The 16,214-nt window shown below is 36.8% G+C and overlaps 2 protein-coding genes across 4 annotated transcripts; both read left to right on the top strand.

Annotated features, from left to right (window-relative positions):
* The first annotated feature begins 267 nt into the window (after positions 1-267).
* Positions 268-7,128, top strand: b3gat3 (beta-1,3-glucuronyltransferase 3 (glucuronosyltransferase I)). The gene is made up of 8 exons (XM_044098046.1): positions 268-445; positions 606-706; positions 1,167-1,350; positions 1,787-1,970; positions 2,988-3,149; positions 4,019-4,105; positions 5,103-5,306; positions 5,417-7,128. Exons 2-8 carry the CDS (start codon positions 613-615, stop codon positions 5,513-5,515), a joined length of 1,014 nt encoding a protein of 337 aa, XP_043953981.1. The 5' UTR covers positions 268-445; positions 606-612; the 3' UTR covers positions 5,516-7,128.
* A 3,861-nt stretch (positions 7,129-10,989) lies between these two features.
* On the top strand, positions 10,990-15,228 carry LOC122820354. 3 transcript variants are annotated; one of them, XR_006368772.1, is made up of 3 exons: positions 10,990-11,706; positions 14,735-14,870; positions 14,979-15,228. XR_006368772.1 is itself a non-coding variant. In XM_044097709.1 (2 exons), exons 1-2 carry the CDS (start codon positions 11,118-11,120, stop codon positions 14,815-14,817), a joined length of 672 nt encoding a protein of 223 aa, XP_043953644.1. In that variant the 5' UTR covers positions 10,990-11,117; the 3' UTR covers positions 14,818-14,965. The 3 variants fall into 3 exon arrangements, 1 of the variants encoding a protein (XP_043953644.1); XR_006368773.1 differs by having other exon boundaries at positions 14,697-14,902; XM_044097709.1 differs by lacking the exon at positions 14,979-15,228 and having other exon boundaries at positions 14,735-14,965.
* Positions 15,229-16,214: the final 986 nt, after the last annotated feature.

Genomic DNA, 16,214 nt, shown 5'->3' with positions numbered 1-16,214 from the left:
CATGAATAAGTGAAAGAGCATAAATTAAATTATAGCACAAAAGATGAATTGCTTAAATATAAAGTTTAAATTTTTCATAACAGTTTTAGTCATCTAGTTTGAAACAATAAAATACATAATTATAGCTAGTTATTTATAATTTACATAGTTTCCATTTTTACATGTTGGTTAATTAACTGTAAAAAAGAATTTGTTTATAATATTTTACTATACCTAAAGAAATTGGTAAACATCTTTTCCGCTCTCGGAACTAATCATAGATGTTTCCATGGGGACTCTTTATGGGGTTCCACTAACACCGGACGTTGTTGGTGCACTTCGCTGCAGAATGTCCTGAGCAGACACAATAATGAATGGAGGTTTTGATACTGTGAGCGACCTTTATTTACATCCAGTCGAGATGACATGAAGCTTTAAGTTTACCTGACCCCGTTTCCCGCCGCTGGTGAGTGATGCTAAATGTTAACCTAGCCTTTTCTCCCACTGATTTGTCATCGTGCTATTTAAGCCTCAGATACCTTTAGGGGTTAAAAGTAAAGCTGCCTGGGGAAGAAACGTCTTCATTTTGTTTGAATTCATATTCGCTTGATCTATTTTCTTCTCAGAGCTACCATGGCAGCGAGGATGAAGCTGAAGCTGAAGACTGTGTTTGTGCTGTACTTCATGGTTTCCCTGATGGGTCTCATCTATGCATTGATGCAGCTCGGTAAGTAGGAGAGCCAGAATATATGGAGCTAAATTGGTGCCATAAAGTTTGTTCAAACAAATAAATAAATAAATAAATTGAAGAAAAATATTCTAAACTGAAAAAAAAAATATGTGAAACTGAAAATAAAATAAGTTCACAACTTGTTTTCAGACACAATGTTTTTTTCTCAGTTTTAGATTTCATTTTATTTTATTTTTTTACATGGCAGAAGGGTCTCAGATGATTGAAAGCTCAACACAGCAGCTGGACAAAATATTCCCAGCTTACTTTCAGGAACCAAAAGTAACATGTGGGAAATGTCTTTAAAACATAATCAATATTCTTCTTTATGTAAAACACAATGGCGGTTCTGGGTGTGCTGACATCATTCCGAACTATAGAAACACAAGACTTTCCAAATATTAAGTCTTCAAAAATTAAAAATACTACTAAGCGATTAAATCGATTTATTGCCCAGGCCAGCAGTGCGACTGCGCAGAGCATGACCTGCCGAAAGACCGCGCCATATCCCGCCTGCAGGAGGAGCTCTACCGCCTCCAGGGCCAGATACGGCAGCTGGAGAAGGCGAAGCAACCAGAGAAGAAGCAGCCTCCTAAGTCCTCGCTTTCCACCATCTTTGTCATCACCCCAACATATGCCAGGTATTCCTCCTCCATTCTCTGCAATATTCGTAACAATCATCAAATAGGATGAAATATTTCATAAAGTATAGCAGCTATAGTTGGTTAAATTTCAACAGAGTCTCCTACAACAGCAATTATGTAAAATTAAATTATTAACCAAAGTAAAAGAAATTTGCTTAATCATTGCATATTGACAGAAACCAAACTATAGATTTATAGGGGAATAGATATCAAAACATAAATTTTCTCTGCTTTAATTCCTTAATTTAAGCCATATTTTATAGAAATCGGTTAAGAAAGGCACTATGATCACATTTACGACAGATTCTTGCTCATCCCTTACTGGAACAGTCTGGTTTTATGGATGTGACTCATAATGGCGTCTTTAGGAGCGTCACTAGCTAAAGCGATGCAGAAATGTTTATCAGTGGCCGTCTTCTCCTCCTCGTCGCAGACTGGTGCAGAAGGCCGAGCTGACCCGTCTGTCCCAGACTTTCCTTCACGTCCCTCAGCTGCATTGGATCCTGGTGGAGGACTCGCCACGCAAGACGTCACTCGTCTCCAACTTCCTGATGAAGAGCGGCCTGACCTACACGCATCTGAACATTCCCACCGCAAAGGAGCGCAAACTGCAGGAGGTGGGCGCATGCGTCATGTTAGCATAAAATCGGTTTTGTCTGACTATCCATGGTTACATTCTAGATATCTAAAACGACATTTTGACCGTCCTGAATGATAATTTAGGATATATGCATTCACATTCTGACTAGTAAGCAGTATTTGTACTCAAGTAAAAACAGCACTACTTCAACATATTTTTACTCAAGTAGAAGTAAATGTAGCCTTCCAAGAAATTAATAAAGTGAGAGTAACAAAGTATTTGGTAAAAAGTTAACTCAAGTGCTGAGTAACTGATCATTTATTATTTAAAAATTACATCATCAGAAGGATCAAAATATAAAATTAATTGAAAATTTTGGTAGTTTTAGAACCAAATCAGAATAAATCCCATAAGTAACAAAAAATAACAAAGTCACGCTAAAGAAATTTTTTCAAATCTTTCAATATAAAACTTATGAAACTTTAACAAAAACTGCAGGTGTGTATCTGTGTCTGGTGAACTTTTGGTTAAATTTAGCTTTACTCAAGGAATAGTAGAAATACTTCATAATAAAATTACACGAGTAAAAGTAAAAAGTACAGCCCAGTACTTTTTACTCCTAAAATACTCCTAAAAGTCAATTTTAAAAACTTTACTCTGGTAAATGTAATTGAGTAACTGGTTACTACCCAACACTGCTGGTAAAAATAATTCAAGATATCTGGAATGCATTTCTGACTAGTCAAAAATTACATTTTCATTTAATTTTTGTATTTTCATGGGCGTTCAAGTCAAAGTTTATTCATTTAGCAAAGTTACATAAACCTGACCAAAGTGATTCATAACATTACAGATGGACAAAAGACAAGAAATCAAAATCAGTTTGATTTTAAAAAATCATCATCATAATAATAAAAAAACAAAACAATTTGGCTGTAAAGAACCAAAAGTAATATGAATAAAAACCAAGACATACGTAAAACTGAAACACAACATTAAAGCCTATTTTTATGTTTTCAAACATTTTACTCTGACTGTTCGCTGTTGACCTCAGGGTGACCCCAGCTGGCTGAAACCCCGCGGCGTTGAGCAGAGAAATGAAGGACTACGGTGGCTCAGAGAAGACAGAAAGACTGAGCCGGGGGACAACGGTCAGCAGGGCGTGGTTTACTTCGCCGATGACGACAACACGTACAGCCTGCAGCTGTTCGAAGAGGTTTGTGCAGCGTTGTAGTCAAGACCACCTAACCTGAGACCAAGACGAGTCCAAGACCAGAGTGTTTCAAGACCAAGACGAGACCAAGACCAGAGTGTTTCAAGACCAAGACGAGACCAAGACCAGAGTGTATCGAGACCAAGACGAGACCAAGACCAGAGTGTATCGAGACCAAGACGAGTCCAAGACCAGAGTGTATCGAGACCAAGACGAGACCAAGACCAGAGTATATCGAGACCAAGACGAGACCAAGACCAGAGTGTTTTAAGACCAAGATGTTTGAATAACGTTTAAAAGTATTATTTACAGCCAAAGCTAGATATGTTTCATAACAAAAGTCACAAAGAAAATCCTTGCTAAATTTTGTGACATTTTGTAAATAGAAATAATTTTAGTAATTTTGATTGACCTAAAAAAAAAAGTTTAGTTTGATTTAACTTCAGATAATGAGGAAAAATGGGTATCTTTTTATTGGATGTGTGAAAATTCATGGTTTCATCCGTATTTTGCATTTAAGCATTTAATTTGAGCATGAAGGTGATTAACCTCCACACGATTTGTTTAGATTGTTTCACTGTAATGAATATTTAACTCATTGTGCCAAAAATGAAAAATATTTATCAGCTTAATTGAAATAATTATTGAAATATTATTTCAATAAGGGAAATATTATTTTATACCTTAAAGTTTTTAAATTAGGAGACATATTTTGTTATCTCAGTGTTTTTTTTCTGTATATGGTGAGTGAGACGTTCCAAAACGCAACATTTTGTTATATTGAATACTCTCACAAGACATTAGTAACAGTAACAAATTATGTTAAGAAAAGTGGTTGATTTATTTTCTGCGTAACCTGATGTTTTTCTCAGATGAGGAGCACTCAGCGGGTTTCTGTGTGGCCCGTCGGGTTGGTTGGTGGGATGAAGTTTGAGAGCCCCGTGGTTGAAGGAGGAAAGGTGGGTCGTTCTTTCTCTAAGATGCTTCCTGAAGCTTCTGTCTATAAATTCAGTTCAAGACATTTTAATAAACTTCCACTGAGGGAAAAAAAAAACAGCATAAGCTTTTAGTTGTGTTGTAATAAATCAGATTAATCTGACAACAGATTGAATGCTATGGCCAGAATAAGCAGAATAAAATGGATGTTTGGATAAACAGATAAATAAAAAAAATATTTTTACCTCTCTAGCAACAGATTAATTTGTTTCTGCACAGATTTTTATACCCCTCTTTTAATACAGGAAGATTTCACACAAAAGCCACCAGTTCATAACCCTCCACTCTCATTTGTTCCTCTTGTTCAGTTAAATTTTTCTAAGGACAATTTTTAAGTTTGTAATTCCATCTGTGTCAATTTAGACAACACAATTATGTAGAAAAATAAGTTAAATACTTTGGAAAAGCTCAGGAAGGCTTTAATAAAAAGTAAAAAGGTTCAAAGGCTTTTAAGTTCATTATTGTCTGTTGCCTCATAAAGTCAGTCCACGGGCCACAAATGGCCCTCTCACCACATTTTGGACACCACTGATAAAGACACAACTTTGTAAATCAACGTCATAGAGTTCCATTATTTTAACCCTCCGAGACAAAAAAATAGAAAAACATTTTCAAAGAAAGATAAAGTTCAACTTGATATAGACGGTTTCGTAGGAATACTTTGGACATTAAATCTTCAGATTTTTGTTTTTTTGCAATGTTTTATATGACAGTATTAAATATGATATTGTTATTTTTTTGTGGACATAAAAATTACATGTGTCCACATTTTCTAGACCTTGAACAATAGGGTTCAGTCTCTAAGATTGAGGGAAAACCAGCATTTATATTTTTGTTATTTATTTGAAATAGAAATATTACAACAGGATCTTACAGGGTTGACAGTAGATTAATGATTAGTATCATAAAGTGTTAAAGCCCTAACAGATCATCAGTTTCATACTTGATGCTTCCTTTCAGGTGGTTCGCTTCCACACTGGCTGGCGGCCCAGTCGGCCGTTCCCGATGGACATGGCCGGCTTCGCGGTGTCCCTCCGACTGGTCCTGGCCAATCCGGATGCTTGCTTTGACGGAGAAGCACCAATGGGCTTCCTGGAAAGCAGCCTGCTTAAGGGTCTGGTGACAGTGGACGAGCTGGAGCCCAAAGCAGACAACTGCACTAAAGTACGAGTCGCTGCTGCAGCTGCTGTTCCTGTCACAGAGCCTGAATAAAACTGCATTTTAAATGCCCGGCATGTTAGCACGCTTTCTGACTGTTTGCGTTTGACCTTTAGGTGCTGGTGTGGCACACCCGGACAGAGAAGCCGAAGATGAAGAGGGAGGAGGCGCTGCAGGTGCAGGGACTGGGCTCAGATCCCGCTGTGGAGGTCTGAGCAACATAAACACCAACATTAAAAAGCATCTGCTCAAAATCAGGCTTTTAAGATTACTTTACTCTGACTGCCTGGTTTTGGTTCAGCTCATAAATGAGTGATACAGGTAACCGTTTTAGTATTTTTCCTGAGTCATTCTGCAGTTTTATTTAATGATTATGGTGCAGTTTGAAGAGTTGCCTACAGGGGGCGCCAAACACAACATTTTGAAGGCTTCGTTTTAATCAAAGGCCTCAAATGAATGCACGAATAAGACGTGAAATAAATAATGATTTAGCTGATATTTTAAATAAAAATGGAAATACATAAATTTTCATTATTAAACCGTTCGATAATGTATTAAACACCTAAATAAATGTGGACTTTATTTCTATTTATTGTGGGAAGCATCTAAAACTTTTTAATCTATAGTTTTAGAAGTTGTTCAGTTAATTTAATATCCTATACTAGTGCGAGATTCTACAGCATTCTAGTGGGACCTGATTATGTTTTTAACAAAAGCAATTAATTGTGTTAAAATTACCAGGTTAAATGTAATTAATTAATTGAAACTAACTTGTTAAATCCTTGACCCTAATATATAAATAGATCAGTTTTGCATATTTTTTAAAAACAATAAACACATTTTTTGGCTTATTTTAATATAAATAAGTATACTATTATTATATATATGGTCATTTAAATATATAAAAAAAAAGACATTTATAATATGCTGCTACATAGGGTTATGTATTTATTTTAATTTAGTTTTTTTTTTTAGCATCGTGGCACTTTTGTTCCTCCATACCTTCACACTGTATTTTCATACACAAATGAAGGTTTTTCATGTTACCTTACTTTAGAATAAACCAGTAATTATTCCCGGCAGCAGCTGGATATATTTAGACTGTATGTGGTTTGACCTCAACCTCTCTGTAACTCCATTTTTATTTATTTTATTAAGATTCAAGGACAAATATTCATGCATGGCTTTTGTTTTAGCATGATTAATGTCTATAACTCTTAGATATTTTCTAAAGCGTGGACGAGTTCTGTTCTTATTTAAATATTTCCGAGCCCAATTAGATCATTAGCAGCAAATCTCCAGCAATAAGACATATTCACTACATAAACTCTAACTATATATTTAGTAATAGAGCGAACAAACCAGCCTCGTCTCCATGGTGCAGCTGTGACACAATCCTCTGATCGAATGGTTTGTCGCTTTAGAGCTTACGTCTTGGACCATGAAAATCCCTGAATGAGGAGAAAACTGCTGACGCTCATAAACGCGTATATTCACAGCGCAATAAGCAAACTAAAAATGCACACTGTTGCATTTCCACTCTGCAGAACACTTGAATTTGGCTGAACTGGGGAGGAATCCATTGTTGTTTTTATTCTAGCTGCATATCAAGGTTTTCTCCCACGACGTCGTCTGCAGTCAAACAGACTGAAGGTGATTAAACTCCGTCTCTGTAAAATCAGCCTGTGCCTGCGTAAGAAAAAATAGTGCCTGTGAGAAAGTTTACCTGCTGGTGTTTGTGTATTTATTATTGTGATTATTGTTCTCTACATTGTACAGTGTGATGATGTCTGACCCAGGCCTTGTAAATAAACGTGTTTAATCTGTCTGTGATGCGTTCAAGTGTCCGTTTTATGACAGGCTACGAGGGAGAACATGGTTGATAACCATTTAAACAAAAAATAAATTAATAAAAAGCCTCACTGCAACATCTAGGCATACGACAATCTTAATGTTATCCACTCCAGAAGCAATTTTTTAAGTTGTTTTGATCATTGTTATGTTGAAATGACCAAATGTGCCCCAGTTTCTACCATCTTTCCCAAACTGTGGCCCTCTAATAAAAAAGAAATATGGGTAGCATTTCCAAAACAGCATTGTTGACAGAAGAAAGGAGCAAAATTCAGCAACAAAATTCTGAACTCTTTAGGTTAATCTCAGAAATTTTCTAGAAAAAAAGTTGGAAATTTCTAAGATGGAAAAGTAAAACAAAAAAAGTTTGGCTTTTGAAACTCAGAAAATTTGTAAAAGTTGGCAATTTTGTACTTTTAGAGAAAAAAACTCAGAAAATGTCAATATTTTTAATAGAAAATATCAAATTAATATAAAAATTTCTGGGGGTTTTCTAGCAAGTTTTACTTTTCAAGCTCTCATAGCTAATAAATAATTAGGCCCGAGCAGCAAAGCGCTGCGAAGGCCTATTGTTTTTGTACTGTTTATTATTATTATTATTTTCCCTCCAAATGAATTGCCTTTTTGGAGGCTTTATCATATTCAAAAACTCACCAAATTTGGCAGACACATAGAGACTGTTTAAAATTTACGTATTTTAAGGTCGACGCAAAAATCTAAAAAAAAATGGCTCAACAGCGCCAACTAGCAATTTTCAAAGGACCCTTTGCTATTCACTTACTTTGTCGTAGAGACTTGAAATTTGGTACAGTTGTAGAGCTCCCCAAGATGCTCAGAATTTACAATTAATGTCATACTGCAAGTATCACAGGAAGTCGGCCATTTTTGATTGAAGGTCACGTTTTGACCCCATTTTGGCCATTTACAGCATTGGTATTTGATCGAACTCCTCCTAGGGATTTTGATTGATCGGCTTCAAACTTGGTGAGTCTGATCAGAAGGCATGGGCGATTCAAAGTTATCAAAATGGTGAGTTTTTGAGCATGCTGAAGGGGGGATAGCAGGGGTCAAAGTTCACCGACTCGCCACGAAACTCAAAACAGTTATAACTCCTACACTAAAACTCTCAGAGGAACCAAACTTTCAGTGATTGATCATCGTGGGTTGACCTAAAAGACCCTGTGGTGAAATGATGACATTACTAAGGCCACGCCCCCTGAGAACAGGAAGTGTCATGTTTTACTCTGATCGGTCGCTATCTTACACCTTTGAACTAATCAACTGGAAACTTTTTCCAGAGAAAGAAGACATGTGGGTGTATTTTGGATTCCAGCCCCGACCGGCTTCGATGGCGCAGGTGGGCGTGGCGGCGTGGCGAAGTGACCTCTAATTCGTTTGGCTCTGAATTCCACAGTTTTGGGCAAAGCTTCTCCAAACTCACTAGGATGGATCTTTATCCACCCCAATACAGGAATCCATAATAAAATTTGGTGGGCGTGGCTTAATTTCTTTATGGCGCCCCCTAGAAAATTTAAAATGATCAGCCCCAAGCCATGCTATAACCTATAATTACGAAACTTCTTACACATCTGTATATTGTCCTGATGTACAAAAAAGTCTCTTGGAGCCATGGTCTCAACCCAACAGGAAGTCGGCCATTTTGGAATGAAGTTCCAAAATTGACCCCATTTTGATGTTTACAGCCTTCAGATTTGATCGAACTCCTCCTACAGTTTTTCAGATACAGACTTCAAAATCGCTCAGCACACACTTGAGGCATCAAAGGTGAAAAGTTATCAAAGGAATTCTCGTACGTCAAAGTATGTGGGCGTGGCTATGTGTCAAACTTTGACTATTTGCCGTGAAACATAAAACTCTTATAACTCCTACACTAAAACTGTCAGAGGAAGCAAACTTTCAGTGATTGATCATCATGGGTTGACCTAAAAGACCCTGTGGTCAAATGATGACATCACTAAGGCCACGCCCCCTCAGAACAGGAAGTGTCATGTTTTACTGGGAACGGTCGCTATCTTACACCTTTGAACTAATCAACTTGAAACTTTTTCCAATAGACAGAAAACATGTTGCTGTATTGAAGATTCCAGCCCCGACCGGCTTGGATGGAACAGGTGGGCGTGGCGGCGTGCCGAAGTGACCTCTAACGCCGCTGTCATTCGTTTGGCTCTGATTTCCACAGTTTTGGGCTGAGCTGTTCCAAACTCACTAGGATGGATCTTTATCCACCCCCTGAAAGAAATCCATAATAAAATTTGGTGGGCGTGGCCTAATGTATTTATGGCGCCCCATAGAAAATTTTAAATGATCAGCCCCAAGCCATGCTTTAACCTAGAATTACGAAACTTGGTACATATGTGTAACTTTTCAGGACGAACAAAAAAGTCTCTTGGAGCCATGTTCTAAATTCAACAGGTTTTCTGTAATTTTGGATTTAAGTTCACTGTTCAGAAATAAGTATGTGTAATTCCCTTTAAGGCCTCTTGGTGTCACTGTTACTCCACACATGAATGTGGTAACCTTTAAAGGGCTCAAATGTTTTAAAATGTAATTTAACTCCACTGCGCCCCCAAGGTTAATCCATCAGCTATATCTCTGCCGTAAATGGACCGATCTGCACCAGATTTTTTGTGAGTCGTCGGGGAGCGCTGCCGAACGCATCCACGTGTGTCGTCTGCCGGGCGATCGGGCGGGGAAGGTTCGCGACGGCTCCCGCTGTGGCGAGCGGGCGCCGGCTCTGGAAACGGTGCGAGAGCTTCCGCGGCGGCTGGAACTCCGCGGTGGCCAGTGAGCCGGAGCAGCGCTTGCTGCGAGGGCCGCACGAGGCTGCTTGCAGCTTTAATTATTATTATTTCATAATTATTATAATCTTTTGGTTATGACGTAAAAGAAATGGCCACATTCTCCACACTTTTCATTAGATCCCTTAAGTATTTTCAAGAGAGAGAGAGAGAGAGAGAGAAACACAAAACTAACGGACGAAGCAGAACTCCTAAAAGAGCCAGAAAACCTGAGAGGTCCGGAAGTGGCGCACACTAAGTGGCTAACTGAACCCAACATGGACGTTGGATTTCTGTTTCTTTGTGCACAGAGAACCAACACGCATCACTCTGTTAGTAACATTTGAATTTTATTATTTTTTCCTAAAATTGATCGTTGATCGGGGCAGGATGGACCATCACACACAGGTTTGTATTAATGGGGTTACTGTTGAACGAACAAGTTTAGCATTAGCTAGCATGTCGTCAGTCAGTTTATCACAGCCTGACTGATTAAATGATTAAATAATGATTAAATACAAGCCGAAATGATTAAATGCAGATGAGGAAAATTTCCCCAAACATCGGATATTAATAGAGACAATAAAGCGGTTCTATTCACGGTAAATCATCAGCTCTCAGTGAGATAAGCAGAGTTTCTCTAAATGAGACGAACACGGTGAACAATAAAGACACCAGAACAGGATTTTGCTAATATATACATATATGTTTCATGAAAATTAATAAACTGAAATTTATAGTTAGCGTACAAAGGGCAAATAAAATAATTTCTTCCAATTTTGGTCACAACCAGAGGAAAATGAAGATGTAGCTGCATCCATGAAGACAAACTATAAGCCGTCAGAAATGAAAAAGCAGCGGGTTGAACGGGAGGCAGTGTGAGCTACACAAACCGTGCACTAAAATAAAACATGATGGCTGCAGACGCCTCAGCCCAACTGTAAACAATTTAAATAGTTAGTCTGAAGGCGACATGCGCAGTAGAGTGACTGCTGACGCAACGTGACTTGTTACATCAGGACATAAGACTTTTGTTCTGGCGGGTTTGATGGTTATGACGTCATAGGCAGGGTCTTTATTTGCTCGTTCTTTTTCTCTATCCTTCACTTTGCACTTGTTCGTCCCAGAGCCCAGATTTATTCTCAGAAACAAAGAAACTAGAACAATAATGACCAGTGAAACTGTCACCATCGAAGCCTTGGAGGCGGTGGTCGACCGCCTTTTCATCAACATGACCCCAGAGGAGTGGATGGGACTGGCAGCTGGAAACCCAGCAGCCAGCACCACCTGCACTCTGGGGGAGATTTATGGAGACATCCTGGAACTATTTTCATCCAACGTTCTGGAAAATCTCCACAAGCAAACATTCACTATTGAGTCATTGGAGGCGGCCGTGGGCAACAAAGTCCCAGAAACCTTTGCTGGAATCATGGACGTCGATGGAGACTACCGTACAGAGCACACCGAGAATTTAAACTGGCTCATTGTGAAATATCTGTTGGATAGAATTTATCACAGCTTGGACTCTGATGATCCTCCAAGTGATCATGTCGACCAGGCATCTTGTAAATCCATGATAATCAGGCATATGGTTAAGGAAACAGACTTGATCATAAAGGACCTCATGGGTAGATTGTGTGCATCCAATGAGGAATCCAAGAAAGTAGCTGGCGACAACCCAGTTCAGCCCAAAGAGCCTTCAGATGCTGAAAAAGAGATGCAGAAAAAACCTGCTGAGCCAAAATTGGAGCTAAAAGGTAAAACATGGAAAATCAAGAAGTTTTTCAGTAGTTTTGCTCGGAAACATTCTTCAAAGGTTGCTCCAATGAGCATACCAGAAACGTCTCCAAGTGAAAAATCTGCTGGAGAAGGTTCTGCTGGTATTTCACTGGAGCAAAAACCCACTGAAGTCACCAAAAAAACAGCTGAGGAGAAAAGGCTAAGAAAAAAGGCCTTGATAAGCTTAGTCATCGATCTGATCCATAGGATTATCGAGAAATCGGGACAGTGCTGTTACCCTACAGAGAAATTTAAAGCCATCATTGATTGTCTGTTTGAAAAACTCTGGATTGAAATTGAACCCAGAGTCCTCAGCCTGAGCCCAGAAAAGATTGCACGACAGGGCAAAGCCATTTTCAAAGACCTTATGAGGGAATGCGGCAAAGCAGAATACATCCTGCTCCTCCTCGAGTCTGAGAAGCCGATATTTGAGAAAAATATCCTCTCAACAATTGGAAAGCGTCTTCAGACTCGGTGGAATATGCTGAGTTTTATTAGAGGCTTTTAAAGAAGCAGCAGAAAACCTCTGAGAAAACCAGCACAGGCTCTATATTAGGATTTAAATGAATTACAGCCTCTTTGAAAAGCCCAAAACTGAGGAAACATTACAGTAATTAGGTCTTTTTATAGTATTTCATGTTAGTGGTTAGGTCTTTTTATACTTGTTCCTGTTTCGTAGTTAGGTCTTTTTATACTTGTTCCTGTTTCGTAGTTAGGTCTTTTTATACTTGTTCATGTTTAGTAGTTAGGTCTTTTTATACTTGTTCCTGTTTCGTAGTTAGGTCTTTTTATACTTGTTCATGTTTAGTAGTTAGGTCTTTTTATACTTGTTCCTGTTTCGTAGTTAGGTCTTTTTATACTTGTTCATGTTTAGTAGTTAGGTCTTTTTATACTTGTTCCTGTTTCGTAGTTAGGTCTTTTTATACTTGTTCCTGTTTCGTAGTTAGGTCTTTTTATACTTGTTCATGTTTAGTAGTTAGGTCTTTTTATACTTGTTCATGTTTAGTAGTTAGGTCTTTTTATACTTGTTCATGTTTAGTAGTTAGGTCTTTTTATACTTGTTCCTGTTTCGTAGTTAGGTCTTTTTATACTTGTTCATGTTTAGTAGTTAGGTCTTTTTATACTTGTTCATGTTTAGTAGTTAGGTCTTTTTATAGTATTTCATGTTAGTGGTTTGGTCTTTTTATGGTTGTTCAAAGAGGCTGTAATTCAAAAGTTAGGTCTTTTTTTACATGTTCATGTTTAGTAGTTAGGTCTTTTTTTACATGTTCATGTTTAGTAGTTAAGTCTTTTTATACTCGTTCATGTTTAGTAGTAAAGTCTTTTATACGTGTCCATGTTTAGTAGTTAAGTCTTTTTGTACTTGTTCATGTTTAGTAGTTAAGTCTTTTTGTACTTGTTCGTGTTTAGTAGTTAAGTCTTTTTGTACTTGTTCATGTTTAGTAGTTAAGTCTTTTTATACTCGTTCATGTTTAGTAGTTAAGTCTTTTATACTTGTTCATGTTTAGTAGTTAAGTCTTTTTATACTCGTTCATGTTTAGTAGTAAAGTCTTTTTATACTTGTTCATGTTTAGTAGTTAAGTCTTTTTATACTCGTTCATGTTTAGTAGTAAAGTCTTTTATACGTGTCCATGTTTAGTAGTTAAGTCTTTTTGTACTTGTTCATGTTTAGTAGTTAAGTCTTTTTGTACTTGTTCATGTTTAGTAGTTAAGTCTTTTTGTACTTGTTCATGTTTAGTAGTTAAGTCTTTTTGTACTTGTTCATGTTTAGTAGTTAGGTCTTTTTATAGTATTTCATGTTAGTAGTTAGGTCCTTTTATACTTGTTCCTGTTTAGTAGTTAAGTCTTTTTATACTTGTTCATGTTTAGTAGTTAAGTCTTTTTATACTCGTTCATGTTTAGTAGTTAAGTCTTTTTATACTCGTTCATGTTTAGTAGTTAAGTCTTTTTATACTCGTTCATGTTTAGTAGTTAAGTCTTTTATACTCGTTCATGTTTAGTAGTTAAGTCTTTTTATACTCGTTCATGTTTAGTAGTTAAGTCTTTTTGTACTTGTTCATGTTTAGTAGTTAAGTATTTTTATACTTGTTCATGTTTAGTAGTGAAGTCTTTTATATTTGTTCATGTTTAGTAGTTAGGTCTTTTTATACGTGTTCATGTTTAGTAGTTAGGTCTTTTTATACGTGTTCATGTTTAGTAGTTAGGTCTTTTTATACTTGTTCATGTTTAGTAGTTATATAATATTAATTATCTCACATTGGCATTTATAATAACCTCATTATAACAAGATAAATATAATGAGGTTATGATTATCTTGTTATAATGAAGTTAATGAGCAACTATACTGAGATAGTATCTCATTATAATACTATCTCAGTATTATATCTGAGATAGTATTATATCACATAACATATGATTATATCTTATATGTTATTATAACATATAATATAACATGTTATTATAATGTTATTATATGTTAACCTATAACATAATAATGTGATATTATATGTTATAATAACGTAATGTTATTATAACGGGATACCTTCTCAGTATGCTGAGATAGTATCTAATTATAATACTATCAGTATTATATCTGACATAGTATTACATCCTATAACAAATGATTATATCTCATATGTTATATAACATTATAATGAGATATTATCTCAGAATGAGATAGCATCTATCCAAATCTCATAAAAGAAATTTATGGGAAGAAACCACCATTTTACTGATTTACTGGCCAATAATTGACCCAATGCCCAGTAGTTTGTTTATTCCTGGTTTAAGTCTGACACGGTCTGCTTTAGTTTTGCATTGACATCTATTGGCGTTTGGTCATTTTGAATGTTGACATGTTTGTCATCGGTGCATCAGTTTTCGTCTGAGCCTGTCACGCGACCCTCCTCTCTTTCAGGAGAACTTTTCTTAGTCACACCTCTCACCTGTCTGACTTTTATCGGTTCAGTCTGCACCTGAACGATCATTCTGTTTGATGAGCTGCAGATGTAATCATCCTCACCTGTTTCTGCCTCATGGCGGCTTCCTCGAGTGTCATCCATCATCGTCCTCTAACCTCGGCTGACTGACAGCTGCTACGCCCTCTGAGTGGGGAAGTCTTGGCTCTGCGACCGTATATGGAGTGAGAAGAGACACACACACACCGTTTGGGATGTGAGCAAGAGGAGCTGAGGTCGTAACTCTGTTAGATCCACAATGATTCACTCTCATTTTCATGTTTTCTGTGCAGATGAAGTCAGTGTCAAGCTTTCATGGTTTAACAGAACAACAGCTGATGATGTCATCGTCTCCTCATGCTTCAACTTGCATGTCTGAGAAGCAGGAACTAGGATCTTATTTCACACACAGCTAATCATCTACATACAGCAACGTAGCAGGAAAAATAAAGAGGAATACATTCCTGCCAAAAATTCAGAAATATTTAGATTCATCTTAGAAATCTTCTATAAATGGGCGTGCCGTGGAGGTGTAGGGGATGGCGCGACCTACGTTTGGAGGCCTTGAGTCCTCAACGCGGCCGGTGCGGGTTCGACTCCCGGACCCGGCGACATTTGCCACATGTCTTCCCCCTTTCCTGTCAGCCTACTTTAGTATAAGGGACACTAGAGCCCACAAAAAAAACAAAAAACCCAGAGGGGTAAAATACAAAACAAAAAATAGAAATCTTTTAGAAAAACCAAGGACATTTATAAACATTTTCTAAAACAACTCAGAAATTTTTAGATTTCAGAAAATGTCTAGAAATGAAACTTGGAAATATCTGAATTTACAAAGTTGAAAATTTGTGACTTCTGGAATTTTTTTGGAAAGCTTTTGACTTGACACTTTTTTTTTCCAAGTTATTTCTAGAATATTTATGAGATTAATCTCAAAATTTGTGAATTTCTTCTATCAATTTTTTTTATAGTTTGATTTTCAAACTAGAAAATTTAAACACAAATTCTAGAAAATTCCTGACATTTAAAATTTTTAGATTTTTTTTCTAGAAAATATTCAACTTTTCAAGTTCTGAAATTCCCAATTTGTAAAAAAAAAAAAATCTGACATTAATAGAAATTTTCTGAATTGTTACTATTTTTGACTTTTCAAACTCAGAACTTTCTTTAGTTCTGAGTTTGAATCTCAAAAAATATTAAACTGGGATTGGTCCAGCTTTTTCCAGATATGTTTTCCAGATCAGTTTATTAAATGAGAAAAAAGTGCTTAACCCAGTATTTGTTATTAAATGCATATTTAAAGCATCTTATAAAGGCATATTACGGTCATTGTAGATAAAAAAAAAAAGGTAGTAGTAAATCTCCACAAAAAAAAACTTTTTCTAGGAAAAAACTTGTAAATTTCTGACCCCCACACTCCCAAAAAAAGTCCAACATTTTAAACTTTTCAATTTTCTGACTTCCAAAAGTCAAAAATTAACAACTTTTCAAACCAGTTTTTTTGTTTAGTTTAGTTTTTTATTGAAAAT

The sequence above is a fragment of the Gambusia affinis genome, linkage group LG18, assembly GCF_019740435.1.
Source record: "Gambusia affinis linkage group LG18, SWU_Gaff_1.0, whole genome shotgun sequence".
Classification (NCBI taxonomy): domain Eukaryota; kingdom Metazoa; phylum Chordata; class Actinopteri; order Cyprinodontiformes; family Poeciliidae; genus Gambusia; species Gambusia affinis.
This window is presented reverse-complemented; position numbering and strand designations above follow the sequence as displayed.

Excerpts from the sequence above, each read along its gene's own strand:
- LOC122820354 (XM_044097709.1), top strand. The coding sequence starts at position 11,118 with ATGACCAGTGAAACTGTCACCATCGAAGCCTTGGAGGCGGTGGTCGAC. Across the intron at positions 11,707-14,734 it reads GCCAAAATTGGAGCTAAAAG|ATGTAATCATCCTCACCTGT; the intron begins GTAAAACATGGA and ends GATGAGCTGCAG.
- b3gat3 (XM_044098046.1), top strand. The coding sequence starts at position 613 with ATGGCAGCGAGGATGAAGCTGAAGCTGAAGACTGTGTTTGTGCTGTAC. Across the intron at positions 1,351-1,786 it reads ATCACCCCAACATATGCCAG|ACTGGTGCAGAAGGCCGAGC; the intron begins GTATTCCTCCTC and ends TCCTCGTCGCAG. Across the intron at positions 4,106-5,102 it reads CCGTGGTTGAAGGAGGAAAG|GTGGTTCGCTTCCACACTGG; the intron begins GTGGGTCGTTCT and ends GCTTCCTTTCAG.